Raw genomic sequence first — 22,954 nt, forward strand, 5'->3', positions numbered from 1 at the left:
GCAGGGTTCTCCTCGTGGGCTCATACAATTGTGCTTTAACAGTTCCCTTAGGATTTAGCTGAGTCTTAGCACAGCGTTCATGTGTGTGTGTGTGTGTGTGTGTGTGTGTGTGTGTGTGTGTGTGTGATTTTCAGATGTGTGTGTGTGAGGGAAAGACTGTGTGTTTTCCTACAGGTGTATAGTGTGCGTGTGTGTGTGTGTGTGTGTAATTTAGGGCCACTGGGCGACTCATGTTTATTCCTCTCCCTTCCCTTCTCCAGGGTCCCAGGGCTCCAGTCGGGGCCGCACCACACAAGGTAAGGCCCATTAAACGCTGACTCATCTGCCCCGCAGCCATCTTGTTGTGCCTATCTCATTACAAAAGATTGCTTTAGCAGACCCATGGCTTTTAATCTATCTTTCTTCTCTCTCTCTCTCTCTCTCTCCCTCTCTCTCTCTCCTTCTCTCTCTTTCTCCTCTCTCTCCTTCTCGCTCTCTCTCTCTCTCTCTCCTTCTCTTCATTTCTCTCTCTCTCTGATTGAGTATGATTCTGGGCTTGTCTCTCCATAGGCCAGTCCATAAAGATGTTCATCCGGGGGCGCCCCATAACCATGTACATCCCTTCCAACATCCAGAACTACGAGGAGCTGAAGATGGACCTGCCAGCCGAGAAACTGGAGCTGGACTGGGTGTATCCTTCCCCCATCTCTGTCTCCTAGTCCAGCCACCACAGACTGTTTAACCTGCACCATAATTATGTCTTTATTTGCATGGATCTGATAAGGAAGTAGAACACATCATTATTCATGGGGATAAGAAGACAAGGGAGAATGAAGCAAGATTGGGCCAGATTGGGTAGATTGGTTGAAAACTAGATTAGGCACAGTAGTCATCAGTAAGACCGCATGGTAGCAGTGTGCCAAAGGACAGTCTGTGATCCTTCCAGAAGCAGCCCCACAGTGGACTTTTCTCCCCTTGAAGGACATGTTAGCTTTCATGCTAGCCTGATCATGCTAATCCAGACTGATGGCTCACCTTGAGAAAAACTGCAGCTTCAGTGACTTCTAGAGAAGGCAATTAATGTCTCCATTAATCAATTAGGGATGCAAGTCAGACAGGTTTTTTTTACATCATTCCCTGGAAGGTTTGACCTTGACCTTGTGCACCCGTAGCTATGGGTACCGGGGTCGAGACTGCCGGGCCAACCTGTATCTGCTGCCGTCTGGAGAGGCGGTCTACTTCATCGCCTGTGTGGTGGTGCTCTATCACCTCAGTAACCGCACCCAGAGGCACTACCGCAAACACACCGACTGTGTACGCTGGTGAGAACCACTCCCATACAGTACATTTATTATACATATATACATTAGTCTTTATTGATACCATAGCTATACACCAGTTATAGAAAGCCTATAGGTTACTTACATTACTTAAGGCATCCACAAGCACTCTGACTACATGTACTGATAGCTATTGCAAGCTTGCAGTCCAAGTGACTGAGAATTTGTTTATTATAGATATACAGTACATTTGTTATATATGAATAAGTACAATATAAATATGCAAATACAAACTCTGGGAATGGATTTATGATGTAGATTTATATGTAGGTTTGTTAATGGATAAAGAAGATTAGTTTCAACAGAGCCACAACAGCAAGCACATTGGCTGCGTGCCTTGTGTCCGGGTGGTGATCCAAGGGACTGGGAATCGTTTTAAAATGTCATGTTGAACTCCAGAGATGTCTTTGAGAAAACGACTAAGTGACTGAAAATCCTACTTTTATAGCCTTTTCCGTCCCGCTGCAGTCTGGCCAATATTGCATTCACGGACTTAATTAAGTTCAGAGCCATCGGTCAGAGTCTGTTCTGGCTTGTGAATGAAAGAGTTGGCTGAAGAAATGGCTGCTCTGTGTGGCTATTGTCCTCGTTCCCTACTACCCTGATGTGTGTCAGGCCAGTGTGGGAGCTCAGATGTGGTTTGAGAAGGAGACTGGCTGCTCTGGGATCAGTCCGCTCCACCCTTGAAACATTTCATTCTGACATTGGCATACAGTCACTTGGCAGTTGCCCTAACTCAAACTGACATGCTAATTTTCCCTCTCGTGAGAATTTTCCGAAAGAAATTATTCTTTTGAAATTGAATTGAAACATATGAATAAAAAACTACATAATTGTTATAAAACATTTGCCTGGGGGCGTAATATTTTAGAATAAGGACTCTGGGGCCATTCCATAGCCGTGAGTCACACATTGGGGATTTTTCAGTGTTTTGGTCCAATTTCAAAATGGCCGACCTCCCTTACTGCGCTCGACATCGTGGTTGTGTATTCTTGGCGCGCTCCAGTCACTCCATCATAGTTGTTTTTCTAGTCGTTTTCTCCCTCCTGTCAAAACAGCAAGGAAATGAACCACATGTGAATGGGGCCAGTTTAAAGGCTCTTCTGTTGGTCAGAGTAATACCACTACCACAATACACATCACACTATCTGACACACTCATCTGAGAAACACACACGTTACTACACACATACAGTACAGTCACAAATACAGTCAAATAAGTCAACAGTAAGCAGGCAGCCTGTTGTATCCAGCACAGCGCTAACACAACACACACAACAGACACACAACACACATCACACATCACACAGTCACCTAGATGAGGCATCAGTAGATTTCTCTGTGTCTGATGTGTGTGTGTGTGTGTGTGATGCTTGCTCCACAGCCTTGCTGTTCACCCAGACAAGATTCGTGTGGCCTCCGGGCAAACTGCAGGAGTAGATAAGGATGGGAAGGTGAGTTGCAATCAACACAAACACTTCAAACAACAGCAACACCATAGAGAAGCAGGGAGTAGTGCAACCGTTTACTGAATGAGGCTTTTACTCTCAACTCTAGAATGTTCTTCTGTTAGAGACTAGTCTGAAAAACGCACATTAATAGTGTACAGCACCACATCAGAAGATGACAAGATGTCAGGCACTACAACAACATATTTCTGAAGTATATTTTTGGAGCATTCTGCCTTCAATCGGATCAGACAGTGAAGAGTAACGGGAGCGAGTGGTAGCGAGAGATGGGGTGGGATTTGGAGATGACCGCAGGTTGGAGATGACCTCAGGTCCCTGTGGGCTCTCGGAACCATAGCAGGTCCAAACCCTGCTGATTGGGCCACAGCTCCCTCCACACAACGACATCACGCTATCATCTCACCGACTGGGCTAACTCAGTCAGCCTCTAGAGTAGGACTACTGCACACACATGACCACTGATGTCACACCATTAAGTGAAGTGGTTGGTTTGTGAAATGGCCATGGAGCTGCACCGCAGGCTAACGGTCGTCCGCTCCACTGACCGGCCGACGGAAACCATCCAGCAGTCTGCCTCAGTCCAATCCGCCGAGGAGGACTTCCAAGTGGAGCTTCCTCTTTCTCAGAACCACCAAAACGAGCTGCTACCCAAGTTTCGGTAGATTTCGGATTTGGCTGTAGCCGGGGCGGAGGAGGAGGGGGCCGGGAGGAGGAGGGGGGGGGGGGTGGAGTAATTGTTGCCAGGCGGACGTGTTGATCAAAGGCAGGGCCTGCGGACGGGGGAAAGTTTCCACGCCGCGCTGCTTCCTCCTCCATGGAGGCTGTGAGCTGTGAAATACCACCCATGCGGCACCAGACCCGCGGGCCCGGCCGTACAACAGGGACCAAGAACAACACACACAACACGTGTGAGCATCACGCGCATCACACACACACACACACACACACACACACATACACACACACAAACACACAGAGTTGTCATAAAAAAAGACCTTGACGCGAAGAAATGACGTGTGTGATGCTTGCTTGCTTGCGCATCACATACACACACACACACACACACAGAGTTGTCGTAAAAAAGACCTTTAAAGAGAAGAAACAGCTGAAGTTCTTCACTCATAGTTTTGCCGCAAGCATAAACATTGTCAAATGTAAGGGATTGAAATGGATTAATTGCACTCACTCACTCTCTCATTCACCATCTCGCTCCCTCTCAATCACTGTCTCCCTCGCCCTCTCACGTGTGTGTGTGTGTGTGTGTGTGATCTGAGAGATGATCTGTGTCATCCTCCTAGTCCGCCAAGTTGGCTTAGCTCATGGTGTTGTCACGGCACGTAAACATCGGCTCGGTCTCTCGTTCCCGTTTTGTGCGTCATGAACATGACACATGCCCGACAGATGTTTGCCCAAAACATGGCCAGACGGCGACGACAGCCTTACCTATGGGTGCGCTGGTGAACTTGTGGTCTTAACTGGCACAGTAGGGAGTGTGTGTTGGCAAGGTCACAGGTTCACATCCTTGAGAACAAGGCTACACACGTAAGACTGCTATTCACGAGCAAAAAACTGGAGAGAGTTGAAAGAGGGCCGATCTGATTGAAGTGATGATTGATATGAAATGATCATGATGAGTTTTCCACGGGAGGTGTGAACCTGAAGGTGTTGGGACAAAGTAGCTTTTGATAGAGTTGCAGAGAGTGCATGCTTTAGAGAGATGGTGAGTTGATTATGACGCATACACACTGACACATACTGTACACGTCACACACACACTCACACACACACACACACACACACACACACACACACACACACACACACACACACACACGCACACACACACACACACAGAGCAAGAGAAAAATGAAGAGAGAGGCAAAGAGAAAAAGAAAGAAAGTCGGGTGTAATAACTGCACATATTTCTGTGTATGCGCAACACCACAAAACCACCAACTGTAGCATGTCTGTCCTCACCGTGATGATCACTTGCAGGGTCACCTCTACTGTGTGCGTTCAACTCACCAACACACACTCTCTGCTTCTGTGTTTGAGGCCCAGACTTGTTGGTGGCACACAAGGAAGTGTCCTAGTGCAAGTGAAAGCACTTACGGGGTATCCACTTCTCCTTTTCAAAAGGTTGAGAAGAATAAGTGGAACAATGGCATTCACCAAGAATGGACCAAAAAATCCCCTGATAAATGCCAGTCTCAGAATAGCAGTGATTCCAAATGAGCTGTGTGTTATTGCAGACAAACAATAGAAAGCGCAGGAAGGACTTCTGCAATTGCATGTGCATATGTGAATCTGGCTTTGCATGCACTGCTTATTCTTATGTGTGTGTGTGTGTGTGTGTGTGTGTGTGTGTGTGTGTGTGTGTGTGTGTGTGTGTGTGTGTGTGAAAAATATTTTATTTTGAGTGTGAGATGTTTTGGGTTGTGTGTGTTTGGGCGTGTTCATTTGTATTTTATCCTTAATCCCAAATGTTTGTTTGTGTGTGTTTGTGTGTGTGTGTGTGTGTGTGTGTGTGAAATATTTTATTTTGAGTGTGAGATGTTTTGGGTTGTGTGTTTGGGCGTGTTCATTTGTATTTGATCCTTAATTCCAAATGTTTGTTTGTGTGTGTGTGTGTGTGTGTGTGTGTGTGTGTGTGTGTGTGTGTGTGTGTGTGTGTGTGTGTGTGAAATATTTTATTTTGAGTGTGAGATGTTTTGGGTTGTGTGTTTGGGCGTGTTCATTTGTATTTGATCCTTAATTCCAAATGTTTGTTTGTGTGTGTTTGTGTGTGTGTGTGTGTGTGTTTGTGTGTGTGTGTGTGTGTGTGTGTGTGTGTGTGTGTGTGTGTTTGTGTGTGTGTGTGTGTGTGTGTGTGTGTGTGTGTGTGTGTGTGTGTGTGTGTGTGTGTGTGTGTTTGTGTGTGTGTGTGTGTGTGTTTGTGTGTGTGTGTGTGTGTGTGTGTGTGTGTGTGTTTGTGTGTGTGTGTGTGTGTGTGTGTGTGTGTGTGTGTGGTCTCTCAGGCGCTGCAGCCGTTTGTGCACATCTGGGACTCGGTGACGCTGGCCACTCTGCAGACCATTGGGCCGGGCACCTTTGAGAGAGGAGTGGGCTCAGTGGCCTTCTCCCAGTCGGTGAGCACCTCCACCCACACGGCTCCATCTGCAGCCATCCACCACTGCTCTCCTCCACTCCACTCCTCTACTCTCTTCTCCTCTCTTCTCCTCCACTCCTCTCCTCTCTTCTCCTCCACACCTCTCCTCCACTCCTCTCTACTCTTCTCCTCTCTTCTCCTCCACTCCTCTCCACTCTTCTCCTCTCTTCTCCTCTACTCCTCTCCACTCCTACCATCTTCTCCTCCAGCCTTCCTCTCATCTCTTATCTCCTCCACTCCTCTCCTCTACTCTTAGATAGATAGATAGATACTTTATTGATCCCCAAGGGGAAATTCTTCTCTTCTCCTCCACTCCTCTCCTGTTTTCTCCTCCACCCTTCCTCTCCTCTCTTCTCCTCCACTCCTCTCCTTTACTCCTTCCCTCTCTTATCCTCCACCCTTCTTTTTCTTCTCCCCCACTCACCCTCTCCTCTCCTCCTACTGCTTCCTGTTCTCCATCCATCCACCCCTTCTCTTCTCCATCTGTACTCTCCTTTCCTCCACTTCTTCCCATCCTCTTCTGTCATCTCATCCTCCTCTCCTCTCCTCTTTTCGTCTCACCCATCCTCTCATCTTGCCCTCTTCTCTGTATCTCTCTCCGTTCCTCTTTCTGGATTATTAGATCATCTGCTTTCCTAAACCCAGCATGGTTCCACTCCCCCCCCTCTATCTTCCTCTTTCGCTTTTCACTGTCATTTCATCATTTCAGACGCTTCAGTTTTCCTGATCATTTTGTGGGTTTTCTCTATGCTGGTAATACAGGAAACTTACGTAAAAGTCAAAGTATCCATATCCTCTCTCTCTCTTTTTCCCTCCCTCCCTCTCTGTCTTTCTCTCTCTCTCTCCCTCCCTCCCTCTCTCTCTCCCTCTCTCTCTTCCTCTCTCTGTCTCCCTCCCCTGGGACTCTGAGATTATGCTGAACGTGTGTGTGTGTGTGTGTGTGTGTGTGAGTGAGTGATGCTGTAGTCATGTGGTCAGCGTGCGGAGAGAAGACTGCACTGCACTGGACTGCACTGCCCCTCTCTGCCTCCTCCCACCTGTCGCTCTCACTCAGCGTCGTCTGCACCATCTGCTTTCCCAAATCCTCTCCTCCCTGCTCATTCCTCTCTCTTCCTTCTCTTCTCTTCCCTCCTCATTCCTCTCTCTCTCTTTCTCTCTCTCTTTCTCTCTCTTTCTCTTTCTCTTCTCTTCTCTCCTCCGCCTCCCCTCCTTTCTTCTACTCCTCTTTTGCTCAGCGACTATCTGTCTGTTTGGGAAACGTCTACTTTCCTAATTCCTCTGTTTCTTGCTAATTTCTCTCTCCATCTTCCCTCCTCTCCTCTCCTCTCTTCTCCTCTCTTTTCTTATCTTCTCCTCTCTTCTCTTCTCTTCTCTTTTCTTCTCCTCTCCCCTCTTCTCCCCCACCCCCTCTCTTCCTCCTCCTCTCTCCTACTCTATCTCTTCACCATCTGTTTTCCTAAATCCACTCTTCCCTGTTCATTCCTCATTCTCTCTGTCACTCCCCCATCCCTCTTCTCTCTTTCAGTTTCTCCTTCGCTCACTCCCACTCAATCTCTACCTCTCTCCCTCTCTCACTCACTCCCTCACCCTCTCACTCATTCGCTCGCCACCTGTCACTTTCCCTCTCCCTCTCTATTTCTAGTTTCTTTTCATGCCTTCACTCGCTTCCCTCCTCCTCCTTTATTCCCTCTCTCCCTCTCCTCCACTCCTCTACTCATCACTCTTGTTCTGTTCTTCCCTGATTCACACTTGTCCTTTATTTCTCTGCCTACTGTCTTTTCCTTTCTCTTCCCCACCATGTTTGTCTTACAGCAGTCGTGTGTTCTGTTACTTGCTGAGTTCTTTTCTTTCTTCATCACACTCATTCACTCACTTCACTCCATCCCTCTGCCCCTCCTCTTCCTCCTCCAGATCTCCAGTTTTCCCCTCTCTCAGATCTTTCCTTCTCTCCCTCCCTCTCTCCCTCTCCCTCTCTCTCTCCACCTTCACGCCTGTGCCATCGTCTCTCATCGGTCTCCTGGTCTAATAGGCCATCTGTTTTCCTCTCCGTGCGTCCACTGCTTTCTCTGGCCGCTGTCTCAGTGTCCCCTCCTCCCTAAATCACCTGTGATGACCGGGGCTTCCGCGTAATCAAGCCCTCTGAACTCAATGCCAGTGTGTCTTAGATCATCTCCCCTTTAAATGCAGCAACTTGAGTCATTCATCCACTGGGTGTCCATCTCTGTAGTCTTCATTCTCTCTCTCTCTCCCTCCCTCTCTCCCTCTCTCTCATTCTCTCATCCCTCTCTCTCTCCGTCAGGATGCGGGAGCGTTCCTGTGTGTGGTCGATGAGTCTAATGAGCACATGCTGTCTGTGTGGGACTGGGCCAAAGGGACCAAGCATGCTGAAGTCAAGGTAGCTATTCACACACATATATGCACACACACACTCACACACACACACACACACACACACACACATACATGCATGTACTGTACATGTGCATGCATGAATGCAAGGACATCCAAACACACACACACACACACACACGGCATGGCATGTAAACACAGGCACACACTCATCCACACATGAGCATAGATGCACAGAAAGACACATACATGCATGCTTACAAAATGATGTATGCAGAACCACAGATGAACACAGGAATGCAAGTGTGTCACACAGGAATGCAAATGGAATCCAAACGAGACGCTTGTAGACGCACAGTCCGTGATCCACAGACATCCACATGAACCGATGCAGTGCTGCTGGAATCAGTCAACACACACCACCACAATATTGACTCATAAAAAGCCATAATTGGAGCAATTAGGTTTCGCTCATAAGCGCAGGAATGCCGTGTGTGTCTGTGTGTGTGTGTGTGTGTGTGTGTGTGTGTGTGTGTGTGACGTGCAGCGCTGCATCCTGTGAGCTATCACACAATGGCTCCTCAGGCCAGGCCCTCTATTACACCTCATTTAGCCCTTTTACAAGCCCCATCTGCAGCCATACAAGCCATAGCCTGCACTTTACTCACACACACACACACACACACACACACACACACACACACACACACGCACGCACAGATGCACACCAACACAGTGTGTGGGTGGACTGGCGGACTACATTAAATGAGGATCTGAGTTGCATCCTAAAAATAGCATATTAAAAATATCAGGTTTGAACACCAAAAATCTGCAGTGTCGACATCTGGGCCAGACGTGGCGTGGGCCCGGCACGGAGCTGGCTACCTTGTGTGTGTTTGGGGTGTGTGGGGGGGCTGCCTACTGAAGGTTCCGGCAGCAGAAGCAGAAGCAGAAGCAAGCCACGTCAGCCCCCCCCCCCCCCCACACACACACACACACACACACACACACACATACGCGCGCACGGCTCCGTCACGGGCCTTTGTCCCAAATTTCTCAACTTCGCTGCGAGCAATTTCAGCAAGGGGTTGCCGAGGCAACGGCGTAAATATTTCCAAACTGTGTGTCGGGGTTCTGAAATGTGTGTGTGCTCACGTGGGTGTGTGTGTATATGTGTATGTGTATGTGAGTGTCCATGTGTGTGTGTGTGTGTGTGTGTGTGTGTGTGTGTGTGTGTGTGTGTGTGTGTATGTGCGCTCTTGTGCGTGGGTGGGAATATTGGGACCGGGGGACGCTGATGTTGTGTGCCTGCACATGCAAATGTCTTCTCCCCCCTCGTTCATTCTCTCTCTCTCTCTCTCTCTCTCTCTCTCTCTCTCTCTCTCCGTTGCTCCATTCATTCCTGTGTGTGTGCTGGCGGTGCTTCAGTCACACTGTGGCGTTCCCCTGGAGGGGTCAGCAGTGCCCACTGTTTCATGTCCATCTCCCCACGGCTGGACCATGAACGTGCTATAGTATGCCTGGGCGTTCCAGAGCCTCGATCCCCTCTCTCTCTCTCTCTCTCTCTCTCTCTCTCTCTCTCTGTCGCGGCGGAGGCTGGAATATGAATGTGCTATATGGTCAGGGCGTTCCAGCACTGCTGTACTGTACGGTCATTAGTGGTCAGGAGGAATGCTGGCCGTTTGACTGCCTTGAACCCAACATTCATCCAGAAATAACGCTCTGGCTGCCTCAGTGCATTCACTCAGCCATTCTTCTTGTCTATACGTTTAAATGATGTATAGCCCTCTTGCACAAGCCAGTCGTATGGTTTGTTTTGCTATATGGCGTCTAAATGGAGCAGGGTTCCTTTTTTTGTGCAGTTTAAGAACCTTTTAGATGTGCCAAGAACCCAAGAACTCTCCTCATCATGGAACGTGCTTTGATCAAACGAGTACAGAATGTATCAGGTGAATGTGCAGGGACAGGTATTGTCACGTACTGTGACAATACCAATAACTGACCTCTGTGTGTGTGTGTGTGTGTGTGTGTGTGTGTCTGTGTGTGTGTGTGTGTGTGTGTGTGTGTGTGTGTGTGTGTGTGTGCGTGTGTGTGGTGTGTGTGTGCGCGTGTGTGTGGTGTGTGTGCGTGCGTGCGTGCGTTCGTGCGTGCGTGCGTGCGTGCGTGCGTGCGTGCGTGCGTGCGTGCGTGCGTGCGTGCGTGCGTGCGTGCGTGCGTGCGTGCGTGCGTGCGTGTGTGTGTGTGTGTGTGTGTGTGTGTGTGTGTGTGTGTGCTCTTGTTTGCTCCACCAGAGCACCAACGAGGCGGTGCTGGCTGTGGAGTTCAACCCCAGCGACAGCAGCAACATCATCACCTCGGGCAAGTCGCACGTCCACTTTTGGACGCTGGCCGGCGGGGCGCTCACCAAGAAGCAGGGCATCTTTGGGGTCAGTCAGCACTCCTGATGACCGCTGTGCTCACGCTGGCATGCGCTCTCATGGATGTGTTGTTTATTTACATAAACAGCACATAAATAGAGAACATGTCTAAGCGGCTCTAAGTGTGTTTAATGTAAAGACAAATTGCAACTGCTGCTCCATCATTCCCACATACATACATGCATAGCAATGCACACATACATATCACAGACACACACACACACACACACACACACACACACACACACACACACACACACACACACACACACTGCACCAGCTCCTATCTCCTGGTGTATTACCCCAGCGCTGGTGAGTGTGTTGTCTGGCGTGCTCCTGTGCTCCCTCTGCCCTGCTCTTGTGTAGATGTGTTTGGCGAGCGCTCTGTTATGTCTGTCTATCAGCCATATGCTGCTAATTAGGCCTGCAGTTGGGCCGGGCTCGTCAAGCTTCATTGAGGTCTGGAGGCCAGTGTTCCGGCACACATTATAGGACATTTTGAATGAGGATTTACAGGAAAAGCTCTCCAGAAGGCTATGAGATGATGTGTTATACGGTGTCTTTAATGTACCGTGTAATATGCAATGGAAAGGCCTGTTATGTAATAATATCTGGTATCATCTGAAATAACATGAAATATACAGTTTTTGCCTATTGCTTACACACGTTTTGCAGCATTTGGCTCATTATGTCAAAACTCTACACACAGCTATATAAGACATAGCACTTGGGGATAAACAACTCACATCTATGCCAAAATGAAACACTGCAATCAAAACTTAACACTCCTTTCTAAAAACTAAATTCTTGCAACAAAACTAAACACACAAGCACCATTTGAATTATCCTACATATCACCAGTAACACACTGATGTGCTTTACATGAAACACTGCTGTCTTTGTATTTTTTTTTAAAAAAAACCTTTTTTGGTCATCTTCTCAGACCTCGTCTTCTGTAAAACTCAAAAGTTGTAATCAATCAAGAGTTTTTACAAAAAACAAACATTCTTACAGAAATAAAGAGAAATAGAAACATCAAATATAGCAACAAAACAAAAGGAAAAAAACAATTACTGGATCATTTGCGATTGAAAAAAAACAACATACATATTTGTTTTGTGTGTGTGTGTGTGTGTGTATGTATGTCTGTGAGTGTGTATGTGCATGTGAGTGTGTATACAGTATGTGCAAGGTACTGTAGTGTGTATGTGGAGGGGGCTGGGGGGGGGGGGGGTGGATCCCCAATGTCTTCGCAGGAAATTTCCACCGCCATGCAGAAAATACTGTAATTCCTCAATTGCATTTAGAAATGGGCTGTAAGGGGGCAGGTATACAACTTTTGGTATATGAAATTGATATGGTTGTTGAACCAATCTCAGACCAGAGCAGCCCTGATGTCATCTGAGACACATCTCTGCACTGGTCCTTGTCTTTGTCCTTGTCCTCTTCCATGTCCGACAGCTCTCTCTCCTTGTCCTCCTATACTTCTTACTCTCATTGGGTGGCTATCATTTGGTCTTTTACTGTATACACCCTCCCTTCCTTCCTAGATCCTCGTCCTCACTGATCTAGATAAAGAACGATGGGGTGACAACAATGGGATAGTCTATCCAGTGCTAGTTATAGATCAGTGGGAACGCCCCTCGAGGATCAAGCATCGAGGATCGAGGAGAGATGTTTAGAGGCACCCATAGTTCTCAAAATGGCTTACCTGATGCCTATTTGTAGTGCTAAGGTTCAGACCGATTGGTGTTATGTTTTCTGTGCACGTGTTTTCAGGTGTATAAGTAAGTGCTTGCAATTGCCAGATGAGTTTAGCATTTTGAACAAAGTGTTTTCACAATGATACCAGGGGATTTTGTTTTTGCACAAAGTGTTTAATGTAAGAAAATGTGTGTAGTGTTTCGCAAAAAGTGTTTTGCAGAAAGAAAATGTGTGTAGTGTTTCGCAAAAAGTGTTTTGCAGAATTGCAAACAATGCGCAAAGCAGAGAATGTGTTTAAGCTATGGTTACACTGTGTGTAAAGTATAATGCAAGAACTTTAGGTATTGAGGCTTTGGTGTAAGCATTTGATTTTAGTGTGTAAGGAATAGGCAAAAACTGTAATATGTCACATGATGCAAACCAGTATCCAAGGTAATGGTCTTGGCTGGCTAGATTTGAATGTAATAGGATCAGTGCAGTCCTTACAATGTGATGGGTGTGTGTGTGTGTGTGTGTGTGTGTGTGTGTGTGTGTGTGTGTGTGTGTGTGTGTGTGTGTGTGTCTAATGATATGTGTTTGGCTCTGCTCCAGAAATACAAGAAGCCCAAGTTCATCCTGTGCTTCGTGTTCAGTCTAACGGGAGACGTGCTGACGGGGGACTCGGAGGGCAACATCCTGACTTGGGGCAAATCACGCGCCGACACAAAGACCCTGGGCAAAGGGGCCAAAGGTGTGTGTGTGTGTGTTTGTGCGTGCGTGCCCGTGTGTACATGCATGTGTGCGTGTGTGTTTGTGGGTGTTTGTGTGTACATTTTTGTGTAGGTTTGTTATTTTCCAAGGGGCAAGTGTAGGTATGCAGTGTGTGTGTGTGTGTGTGTGTGTGTGTGTGTGTGTGTGTGTGTGTGTGTGTGTGTGTGTGTGTGTGTGTGTGTGTGTGTGTGTGTGTGTGTGTGTGTGTGTGTGTGTGTGTGTGTGTGTGTGTGTGTGTGTGTGTGTGTGTTTGTATGTGTGTATTTGTGTGTGTGGTTTGTGAGCTTTGCAGATTGTTGCAGTGCACAACTAGTGAGCTGCCCCATTGTTGTGGGAAAAGTCTTGCCCGTTCTCATACCTCAATGTTTAGCACACACTGCAAACGCATCATTACACATGGAGATGATGGAATGATTATCAAACAATCTCTCTGTCTCTCTCTCTCTCTCTCTCTGTATCTCCCTCTCTCTGTCTTTCTGTCTCTCTCTCTCTCTCACTCTCTCTCTCTGTATCTCTCTCTCTCTCTTTCTCTCTCTCTCTCTCATCTTTGTGTGTGGCGTGGAGCAGAGACCTTCCAGATCATGCGGCAGATGCGTGCTCATGAGGGCAGTGTGTTTACACTCTACGTCCTGCAGGGCGGCGCTCTTCTGAGTGGCGGAGGAAAAGACCGCAAGATCATCCGCTGGAGTGCAGACCTAGCCCCTGAGAGGGAATGTGAGGTGTGTGGATGTGTGTGTCTTCCTCCCTTTGTGTGTGTGTGTGTGTGTGTGTGTGTGTGTGTGAAACTGTATGACTGTCTTATCTTGTCAGGCTGTCAACTTGACCTGTGATGGGCCTCTTCAAAGCAATGTTTGCCAAATGAAGTTCAGTGGAAATGGGAGAAGCGTATCATATAATTCCATAACTATGTGCATACAAATGCAGCCATGTTTTTTTCTGTGTTTGTGTTGATTTCCTAAGTGCGTGTGTTTGCATGGGTGTATGTGAACTACTTACATACATTGGTGTACAGTATGTATGTGTATGGTATATGGTGTGTGTGTGTATGTGTGTGTGTGTGTGTGTGTGTGTGTGTGTGTGTGTGTGTGTGTGTGTGTGTGCGTGTGCATATGTGTGTGCATGCATGTCTGCTGGGTGTCTGTGTTTGTGTGTGTGTGTGTGTGTGTGTGTGTGTGTGTGTGTGTGTGTGTGTATGTGTGTGTGTGTGTGTGTGTGTGTGTGTGTGTGTGTGTGTGTGTGCATGCATGTCTGCTGGGTGTCTGTGTTTGCTCATCCCCTATCTCCCCTGCAGATTCCAGAGCAGTTTGGGGCCGTGCGTACCATCGCTGACGTGGACGGAGAGGAGCTCCTGGTGGGAACTACCCGCAACGCCATCCTCAGGGGCACCTTCTCCGACGGCTTTGTGGCCGTAGTGCAGGTAACTCAGACCCAAGAGATCAGCCATAGTACAGTTAGCTCAGACCCAAGATATCAGCCATAGTACAGTTAGCTCAGACCCAAGATATCAGCCATGGTACAGTTAGCTCAGACCCAAGATATCAGCCATGGTACAGTTAGCTCAGACCCAAGATATCAGCCATGGTACAGGTAACTCATATCCAAGATATCAGCCATGGTACAGGTAACTCATATCCAAGATATCAGCCATAGTACAGGTAACTCATTATCCAAGATATCAGTGAACATACCCAGCCATACTGTAGTGCAGGTATCTCATCCCCAAGATATCAGTGAACATACCCAGCCATGGTACAGGTATCTCATCCCCAAGATATCACTGAACATACTAAGCCTTGTCATCAGGCTTAGGGTATAAGCCTGACATTTATGTTTTTGTAGTCTTCCATTGTCATCTCATATGATGATAGGTCCAGTTAGCTTTGAAGATGTGAAGGCTTATAGCTGATATGACTGAAGGTTCGAAGGCTTATACTGTAGCTCGTAGCTGATATGACTGAAGCTATCAGAAACCCTTTATTTGGCTTATGATACAGTATAGGCAGCATTGCATGTATATTTATGCAAGGTCTTTAGTGATCAGTTCATATGTTGACATACAGTAGGTAGAGATATTTACCATTAAGATGTAAAGTATGTGTATAGCATGACACAAGCCATACATATACTGTATATAGCATGTTTATGCTCATTACATTCATGTTTATGTAAAGGCATTGATCAAGTGGGATACAGAAACCCTGTTTTGAAGCGCATTAGCATGACATCATGGAGCCATGCGCCAGCTTGACTTAATCCCTAATCGTCATGAAAGCAATTATATTTTGTTGGCCTTCTGAGACTCTCAAAGAGGCTTTGTTAGTCTCCCTTGGTCAAGGTCAATGAAAGTCGCTGTTTAAAGCCGTTTAAAGAGGAAGGTCTGGTCAGGCTGCAGTATCATGTTTGAAGGGAAAGTTGCAACTTGTTTATGCGTGGCCTTATCGCCTGGTCATGGCTGTCAGACCTTAGTCACCCGCATGTCGATAGAGAAGTCTTTTCTTGTGCTTCATGTCGTGAATCAGATATGAGTCATAGGTCCAGACACCCACATGACACTTGTGATCCAATCACAATGCTGCATAGTAATCAGAGCATCAGGACAGTTGACTTAAAGCGCATTCCAGTCGCCAACACGTTTGCACCTGTCTCGTTAGTTGGGCAACATCCAGCGTTAAGTTTCACTTCACTTTCCACCCTGACTTCCCCCCTTGGAGGTACGCCAGGTGTAGTGTCACCTGGGCAGAAGAACATCAGCGGGGAGGGAACGCGAACAAGTTGGTCAGGGCCACTGAGTCAACACTCACATCTCACACCCCTCAGGTGCAGTGCGCTAGGTGCTAGACTGTGTGGAAACTGGACGGTGGCAGTGCAGTGGTCAAGGAGCCGGGTGCACGCAGTCGCCTGAAAACGTTGTGGTTTCAACTCCTGGCTGCCACCGTTGTGCCCTTCAGCAAGGCACTTAACCCCAAGTGGCTCCAGGGACTGCTGTGCATACATCTGAACGTGGGTTAGAGACCTGTTCTCAGATCAGCCCCTCTCCACTTCCCTTTCACAAGAGTCAGTCAGTCTGCATGAGGTCACAGTCTACATGAGGTCACACTTGCAGACTGTGCAGGACACTCCTGTGCAGGACACTCCTAATCGAGGGAGGGAGGCCTGACTACGCGGCTTTGGTAACTGGTCTAGGTAAACTGCAGGACACAATAACATCTCTGTCACCATGGGTACTGATAAGCTCAATGGTGCCCCCACCATCGACTTCAGAGCACCTAACCCTAGCCCTAACCCTTGCCTAACCCTTGCCTAACCCTAGTGCCTTAAATGGAGTGCTGCCTGGAAGATGATGTTGGAGGCTTAAAACTCCATAAAACTACTGATGAACACATAGCCTGTAGGATGCCACATGCTGTTGTCATGTCAAAGACAGAACTTCAACTTGTGTCTGAATTGAGGCATGAGTCAGGACTGTTCATGATATGAAAGCAGATTTGTATTGATAATGCCATCAAAACACTCCAATAACTTCAGGCTCAGAACTTTCCCTTGCTTTAAGCACAGCAGAGGTCATTTTTCATGCTTTATTTATGTAGTCTACAGGTCCTATCTAGATGTGAAGTGGGAATAGGGTCAGTCCTAAACAGTCATAAACAACGAGTGTTAAACACGAGCCTTTTCTGGCCATAATACAGCTGTGAAGTGAGAGTTTGGTGGTGCTTGAATTTTGTGGAGTGGACGGAAGGTGAGTAGGTCACATGTGAATATGAAGTATGAAGAGGCCCTGTCGTAAACAGTCGTAAAGCCCAGGCATGAAAAAGAGGGTGTTACACATGAGAGTTGAGTGTTCGTAATACACTGTGAAGTGTGAGTCCAGAGATGCCGGAATTTTCCAGGGATTCTGTTGGCTAGAGGTCAGAGGTCACATCTGAATATGGCATATAAACATGAACTGTCATAAACAGTCATAAACAACCATGAGGTCAGACAGGCGGTAGCAGTTTAGGGGTCAGTGTTTGCGTAGCTGTAACTGACCGATGGACTGACTGACTGACTGACTGACCGCTGGGGCGTTTGGTTGGCAGGGCCACGTGGATGAGATGTGGGGTCTGGCCACACACCCCTCCCAGAACGTCTTCCTGACCTGCGGCAACGATCGGCAGCTGTGCCTGTGGAGCGCCGAGGAGCACAGTCTGGACTGGTCCACCACACTGGAGGTATGTCACACACACACACACACACACAAATACGCACACACACACACACACAAACACACATACATGCGCGCAAACACACACACACACACACACACACATGCGCGCAAACACACACACACACACACACACACACACACACACACTCTCTCTCTCTCTCACACGCACACACTCACACACTCACACACACACTCTCACACACACACACACGCACACACACACACACACACACACACACACACACACATACACACACACACACACACACACACACACACACACACACACATACACACACACACACACACACACACACACTCACACACACACACTCAAATGTAGTCACACCCACCCACTCACACTCGCACTACAGTCTCACTTTAAATTCACACCGAGCAACTGCCGGTTGCAAAATAACTGGCTTGGGACACTGGGAAAATTGATACACATATCAATGTTGTACATCTCTTTGTAATACAGAGGGTTAACATAAACATGACAAAAGAACAGGATAACCATCCAAATATGATTCAGTGAATTCTTCCATGGCTGACGTTATTTTCTCCATGTCGCTGGTCATTGAGGAATTCTCTATCTAATTCTTGTTAATCCAGTGCTCAGCGTGAATCTTGCTCTTTGTTTTGTTCAGGAGTCGGGACTGTGTGCAGACTTCTGTCCCAGCGGCACGGTGGTGTCTGTCGGTCTCAACACAGGCAGGTGAGACTTAACCCAACCCACCGGTTCATCAATAGCAACCATCCCCATGTCTGCCTCTGTGTTACTGAGTCTTATCACTGGTGGTGTGCATCACCTCTGTTCCAACCATTCACTAAACCAGACAGCTGACTCTAATTGGCACAACCAGGTAGATTTGTGAAATCACAGATAAAAACAATACATAGGTAGGACGTCTACTCTCTGAAGCTGAGTTGTCCATCTCTGTGTCCCAGTGAGCATGGCTCTCAGATGTCTGAGTGGTCAGGAGAGTGGTCAGGTCGGTGGGTCATTATGCCCTGAAGACTCAGGTCCAAGATCAGCTGGAGGGCCGACGTTCTCCTTTTGCTACACTCTCCTGTGATGAGCTCTTCAGTCCTAAGCTGTCAGCTGCCGTCACGCTAGAATTTGTCATTGAGTCAAATGTTGTTGCTCAATTAGATGCAATTAGATAGTGGAGGTGGGACTATTTAGTATTCCTTGAGAAGGTACAGCAGGCAATTCGATTGACCGTAGACATGGTAATCAGAATTACAGTAGAACAGACTACACCACCTCTTTCATTATATTCGGATCAGCAGTTTTATTCCAATCGAGGTATTTACAGTATATGTGTCAGTTTTATTCTGATTGAGACACTTTTCCAAATCAGAATAAAAGTGTGTTTTTTATTGGCATTATTACTCTAGTATGTTTCTTTATTTATGATCACATTTCTTCTGAAGTCCACAATGTTATTATTCTCATGTCACAGTGTAAATGGTAAGCTAAGTATGAGTACATTTCAGTATTTGTTAGTATAATTTTGCCACACCCAAGATTACCAACACGACTGCAGACTCTGGATTGTGGTAGAAATGAATTGTATGGCAGAGTCAAATCTTTATCTTTATCTTAAAACGTAAAGAATAATGTGTTGTGGCCCAAATATCATGATAGTCTCGTATTGTCACCTCTGTAGCAATTCTCACCTCTATTAGCCAGTTTGTATATCTCTTATCTTTACCACTACTGCTATATAGTCTGTCCTAAACCCTCCTGATGTCTTAGTCTAGTCTTAAGCCCTCATGTGTAGTTCTCCCTGAATGGATGTGTATTGTGAGGTGTGTTAGGAACTGCCATCAGACTGGGATATCCGCCTGAGTCACTCTTGCGAAACAAACCCACGGTTAGGGTGTGAGCATGCTATATGCTGTGGATTGCAACAGGAGTGCATGTGAAGGATCTGGAATGAACTGGAATTGTCTCTGTCCTCTCTCCCATTCCCACCCCACCCTTTCTCCACCCTCTCCCACACAAGGTGGTTGGTGCTGGATTTGCGGACGAGGGAGGTGGTGTCTGACCTCACCGACGGTAACGAGCAGCTGTCCGTCATGAGATACTCTCCAGGTCAGAGGTCATCGTCCACCACACCCTCACACTCAACGCAGACCACAGCCCTCATCCAACACACACTACAGTCACAACCCTAACCATCACCCAACACACACTACAATCACAACCCTCATCCAACACACACTACAATCACAACCCTCACCCAACACACACTACAATCACAACCCTAACCATCACCCAACACACACTACAATCACAACCCTCACCATCACCCAACACACACTACAATCACAACCCTCATCCAACACACACTACAATCACAACCCTAACCATCACCCAACGCAGACCACAACCCTCACCCAACACACACTGCAATCACAACCCTCACCATCACCCAACACACACTACCCTCACACAACACAGACCACAATCACATCCCTAACATCCAACACAGACTACAATCACAACCCTCACCCTCACCCAATGCAGACTACAATCACAACAAAGAAATGCTCAACGTTGAACTTGATTTTGGTCACAACAAAGTAAAGGAAATAATGGATTACTGAGTAGAAATGAATGATTAAGAATCTCTATTAAGAATCCTCCATGTGTCTTAAGAGTAGGCTATGTGTCTCAGTATGTGTCCTACAAAGAATATTTTTCATTTTTGCATTTTATTTTCAAATGTCCAGCTGTTTCTTTGCATTGTAGCTCACTTGTTAGTCATTTTGGATCAAGGTGTCTGCCTAATGTAAGTGCATATGTATTGCTGTTTGAAAATGTGGAGGTAGAGAAACCATTCGCCAAAGTGATGTTTCAGCTGTTAGGGTTCAGCACCCTGACTTTGCCGCAATTATCCCCCCCCTCTCTCTCTCTCTCTTTTTTCAGATGGAAGTTTCCTGGCCGTGGGTTCCCATGACAACTTCATCTACATCTACAGTGTGTCGGAGAGCGGGCGGCGCTACACGCGTTTCGGGAAGTGCACGGTGAGCGTGGGCGGGAGCTGGCCGGGTCCGATGGGACTAGTCAATGGCTCATTGTTGGAGATGATAATATGGCGGCTCCACTGTGCTATTACCACACGACCCTTGTGGGCTGATTAAACTGCAAAAGTATTTGGTGTCACTGGGGTCTACTTTTAATGGCCGCTTTTAACTTTTCCTGAACAATTGACGGATGAAATCTGGCAACTTTTAATTCTAGGTAAAATGACCGTGATGTTTAGTCAAATGGTGTATCAAAGGTTTGTCGATAAGACAAATGCTCATTTAAACCATACAAACTATTGCTGTTGCTAAGCTATAATGTTGCTTTAATGGAGTGAATTTAATCTGTCTGTTGCTTGTCCTACCCTAGGGTCACTCCAGCTTCATAACCCATCTGGATTGGTCCAAAGATGGGAAATACATCATGTCCAATTCTGGGGATTATGAGATCCTTTACTGTAAGTGGATATACTTTACCTTTCACTGTGCTGCACTGTTCAACTGCGTGTGTATATTTGTGTGTGTGTGTGTGTGGGGGGGGGAGAGAGAGAGAGAGAGATGTGTGTGTGTGTGTCTGTCTGTCTCGGTCTCAGTCTCTATTTCTAACTCTCTATCTATCTCTGTAGTGTGTGTGTGAGAGAGAGAATGTGTGTGGTTAGACTTGATAATAAATGTTGTTTTTTCGTTGGTGTGGGTGTGTCCAGACTGTAGTAGTGTCAGTGTTAACTGTGTGTGTGTCCAGGGGACGTGGCCGGAGGCTGCAAGCTGCTGAGGAACCGCTACGAGAGTAAAGACCGCGAGTGGGCCTCCTACACCTGTGTGCTGGGCTTCCACGTTGTGGGTAAGGCGTGGCATTTTGGCAAATGGGAAGTTTAATTTGAGGAGATGCTCCAAAATGGGACGGGTTCCTCCTTGGTCTAGGCTACGCATTGCCTGCATGTTTAAGGGAAATTGGGGCGATTCGTGTTTTGTGTTAGCAATCAAACAAACAGGCAGACAAACACACAGAGGCAGATGTAATAGAAGTATATACAATACAGTACAGCAAGGGGTTTACTCTGCCGTTGTGTCTTCAGCACAGTACTGTGCGTAACCTGCAATGAAAGCTAAATGATAATGATCAGGACCCTCCTACATTGTTTATTTCACAAAAGAACATAGCGATCTCTAATGTTTTTTTTAGACTTTTGAAGTGAACCGCCCATGGGCATTTTCAAATGTCATTTAAATGTTCTTCTAGCCAAACACCTGGTAACATTCCTATCAATCCTCCCAAAGCTTAAGCAATGAGGCACAACACGCTCTCTCAGTTAGTCACAAGTTCATCCAACTTGTTACCATTTTAAATCCTCACCTGAAATTCAGCCCCCCCCCCCACACCCCCCCCCCACACCCAACATGACATGTCAGTGATGTGTTGATAACATTGATCATTGTATGCTAAGATAATGCTAGAGGGGTCTGAGCACTTGAATGGTCCCGTCGTTCAGCCTGTCCTGTGTTTAATGGAGGCTGATGCAGTGTATGCTTGCTCTTATACAGGAGTGTGGCTGGAGGGGTCAGATGGCACTGACATAAACGCACTCTGCCGCTCCCACAACGAGAGACTGGTAGCCATGGCAGACGACTTCTGCAAAGTGCACCTGTTCCAGTACCCCTGTCCGAAGCCTAAGGTTAGTCACACACACACACGCACACACACACATACACACACACACACACACACACACACACACACACACACACACACACACACACACACACACACACACAGACACACACACAGACACACACACGCACACAGTCCTCCAAAAGGACCCAAGAATGGGTAAGGGCCAAATAGTCGGCTATTCTAAATCCCATTGAACATCTCTGGAAAGAGCTGAAACATTCAGTCTTCAGAAGGCACCCTTCAAATTTGAGCGACTGCAGCAGTTTGCCCAGAAGAAGTGGGCAAAACTACTGTTGACAGACGCAATACTCTCATTCAGAGTAAAGATTGTGCAGGGTACTATCTACTACATTAGATACAGGGTACCATCAATTTTGTCAATGCCATTTTCATTTGTTTTATCATTTGAAATATTCGGTTTAATGAAGAGTAAAGCAAAGTCTAATTTGCATTTAAGATGGAATAAACAATGATGAATGCTGATTACACTGGTCAAAGAAAAAAATATGTTTTTTCTCTTTTTGTGGAAGGATGCCAACAATTTGTGCCACGACTGTAGTTCGCTCCCTACTAAATCATAATGGCATGTTTGTCGCTGTTAACATTTGCTGTCTTTTTGTTGGCGCCATGGCTTACTTCTGTTTTCCAGCTTTTTTTTTTTTTTTTCAAAACGCTGTGTGGAATTTATTGCCCTCTGCTGCCAACAAGAGGAATCGTTATTTTGAGTGAAAACAGCAACAAAACCTGGTTTTGGTTCCACTGGATTAACTTTCAGATGGTTTGGCTTCTGTGAAGTGGTGCAGAGAGCTTGGATGTTCTTGGTGGTTCTGGCCAAAGCTGAATCTGTTTAGGGGCCAAACCAAACAATTAAAATAAACGCCTGA

The 22,954-nt window shown here is 46.8% G+C and overlaps 1 protein-coding gene across 2 annotated transcripts in view; it reads left to right on the forward strand.

The window, feature by feature from the left end:
- Positions 1-22,954, forward strand: part of eml3 (EMAP like 3) — a 47,711-nt gene that overhangs the window by 23,265 nt on the left and 1,492 nt on the right. For both annotated transcript variants that reach the window (XM_062516999.1, XM_062517000.1), the window contains 17 exons: positions 261-296; positions 550-670; positions 1,152-1,301; positions 2,703-2,772; positions 5,805-5,915; positions 8,235-8,330; positions 10,576-10,710; positions 12,997-13,135; positions 13,723-13,874; positions 14,447-14,572; positions 17,232-17,363; positions 18,010-18,077; positions 19,375-19,463; positions 20,301-20,398; positions 20,769-20,856; positions 21,141-21,239; positions 21,941-22,071. In XM_062516999.1, coding sequence (XP_062372983.1) covers positions 261-296; positions 550-670; positions 1,152-1,301; positions 2,703-2,772; positions 5,805-5,915; positions 8,235-8,330; positions 10,576-10,710; positions 12,997-13,135; positions 13,723-13,874; positions 14,447-14,572; positions 17,232-17,363; positions 18,010-18,077; positions 19,375-19,463; positions 20,301-20,398; positions 20,769-20,856; positions 21,141-21,239; positions 21,941-22,071 — 1,841 coding nt within the window. The remainder of the gene's footprint in view (positions 1-260; positions 297-549; positions 671-1,151; positions 1,302-2,702; positions 2,773-5,804; positions 5,916-8,234; positions 8,331-10,575; positions 10,711-12,996; positions 13,136-13,722; positions 13,875-14,446; positions 14,573-17,231; positions 17,364-18,009; positions 18,078-19,374; positions 19,464-20,300; positions 20,399-20,768; positions 20,857-21,140; positions 21,240-21,940; positions 22,072-22,954) is intronic.

The sequence above is a fragment of the Sardina pilchardus genome, chromosome 16, assembly GCF_963854185.1.
Source record: "Sardina pilchardus chromosome 16, fSarPil1.1, whole genome shotgun sequence".
Classification (NCBI taxonomy): Eukaryota; Metazoa; Chordata; class Actinopteri; order Clupeiformes; family Clupeidae; genus Sardina; species Sardina pilchardus.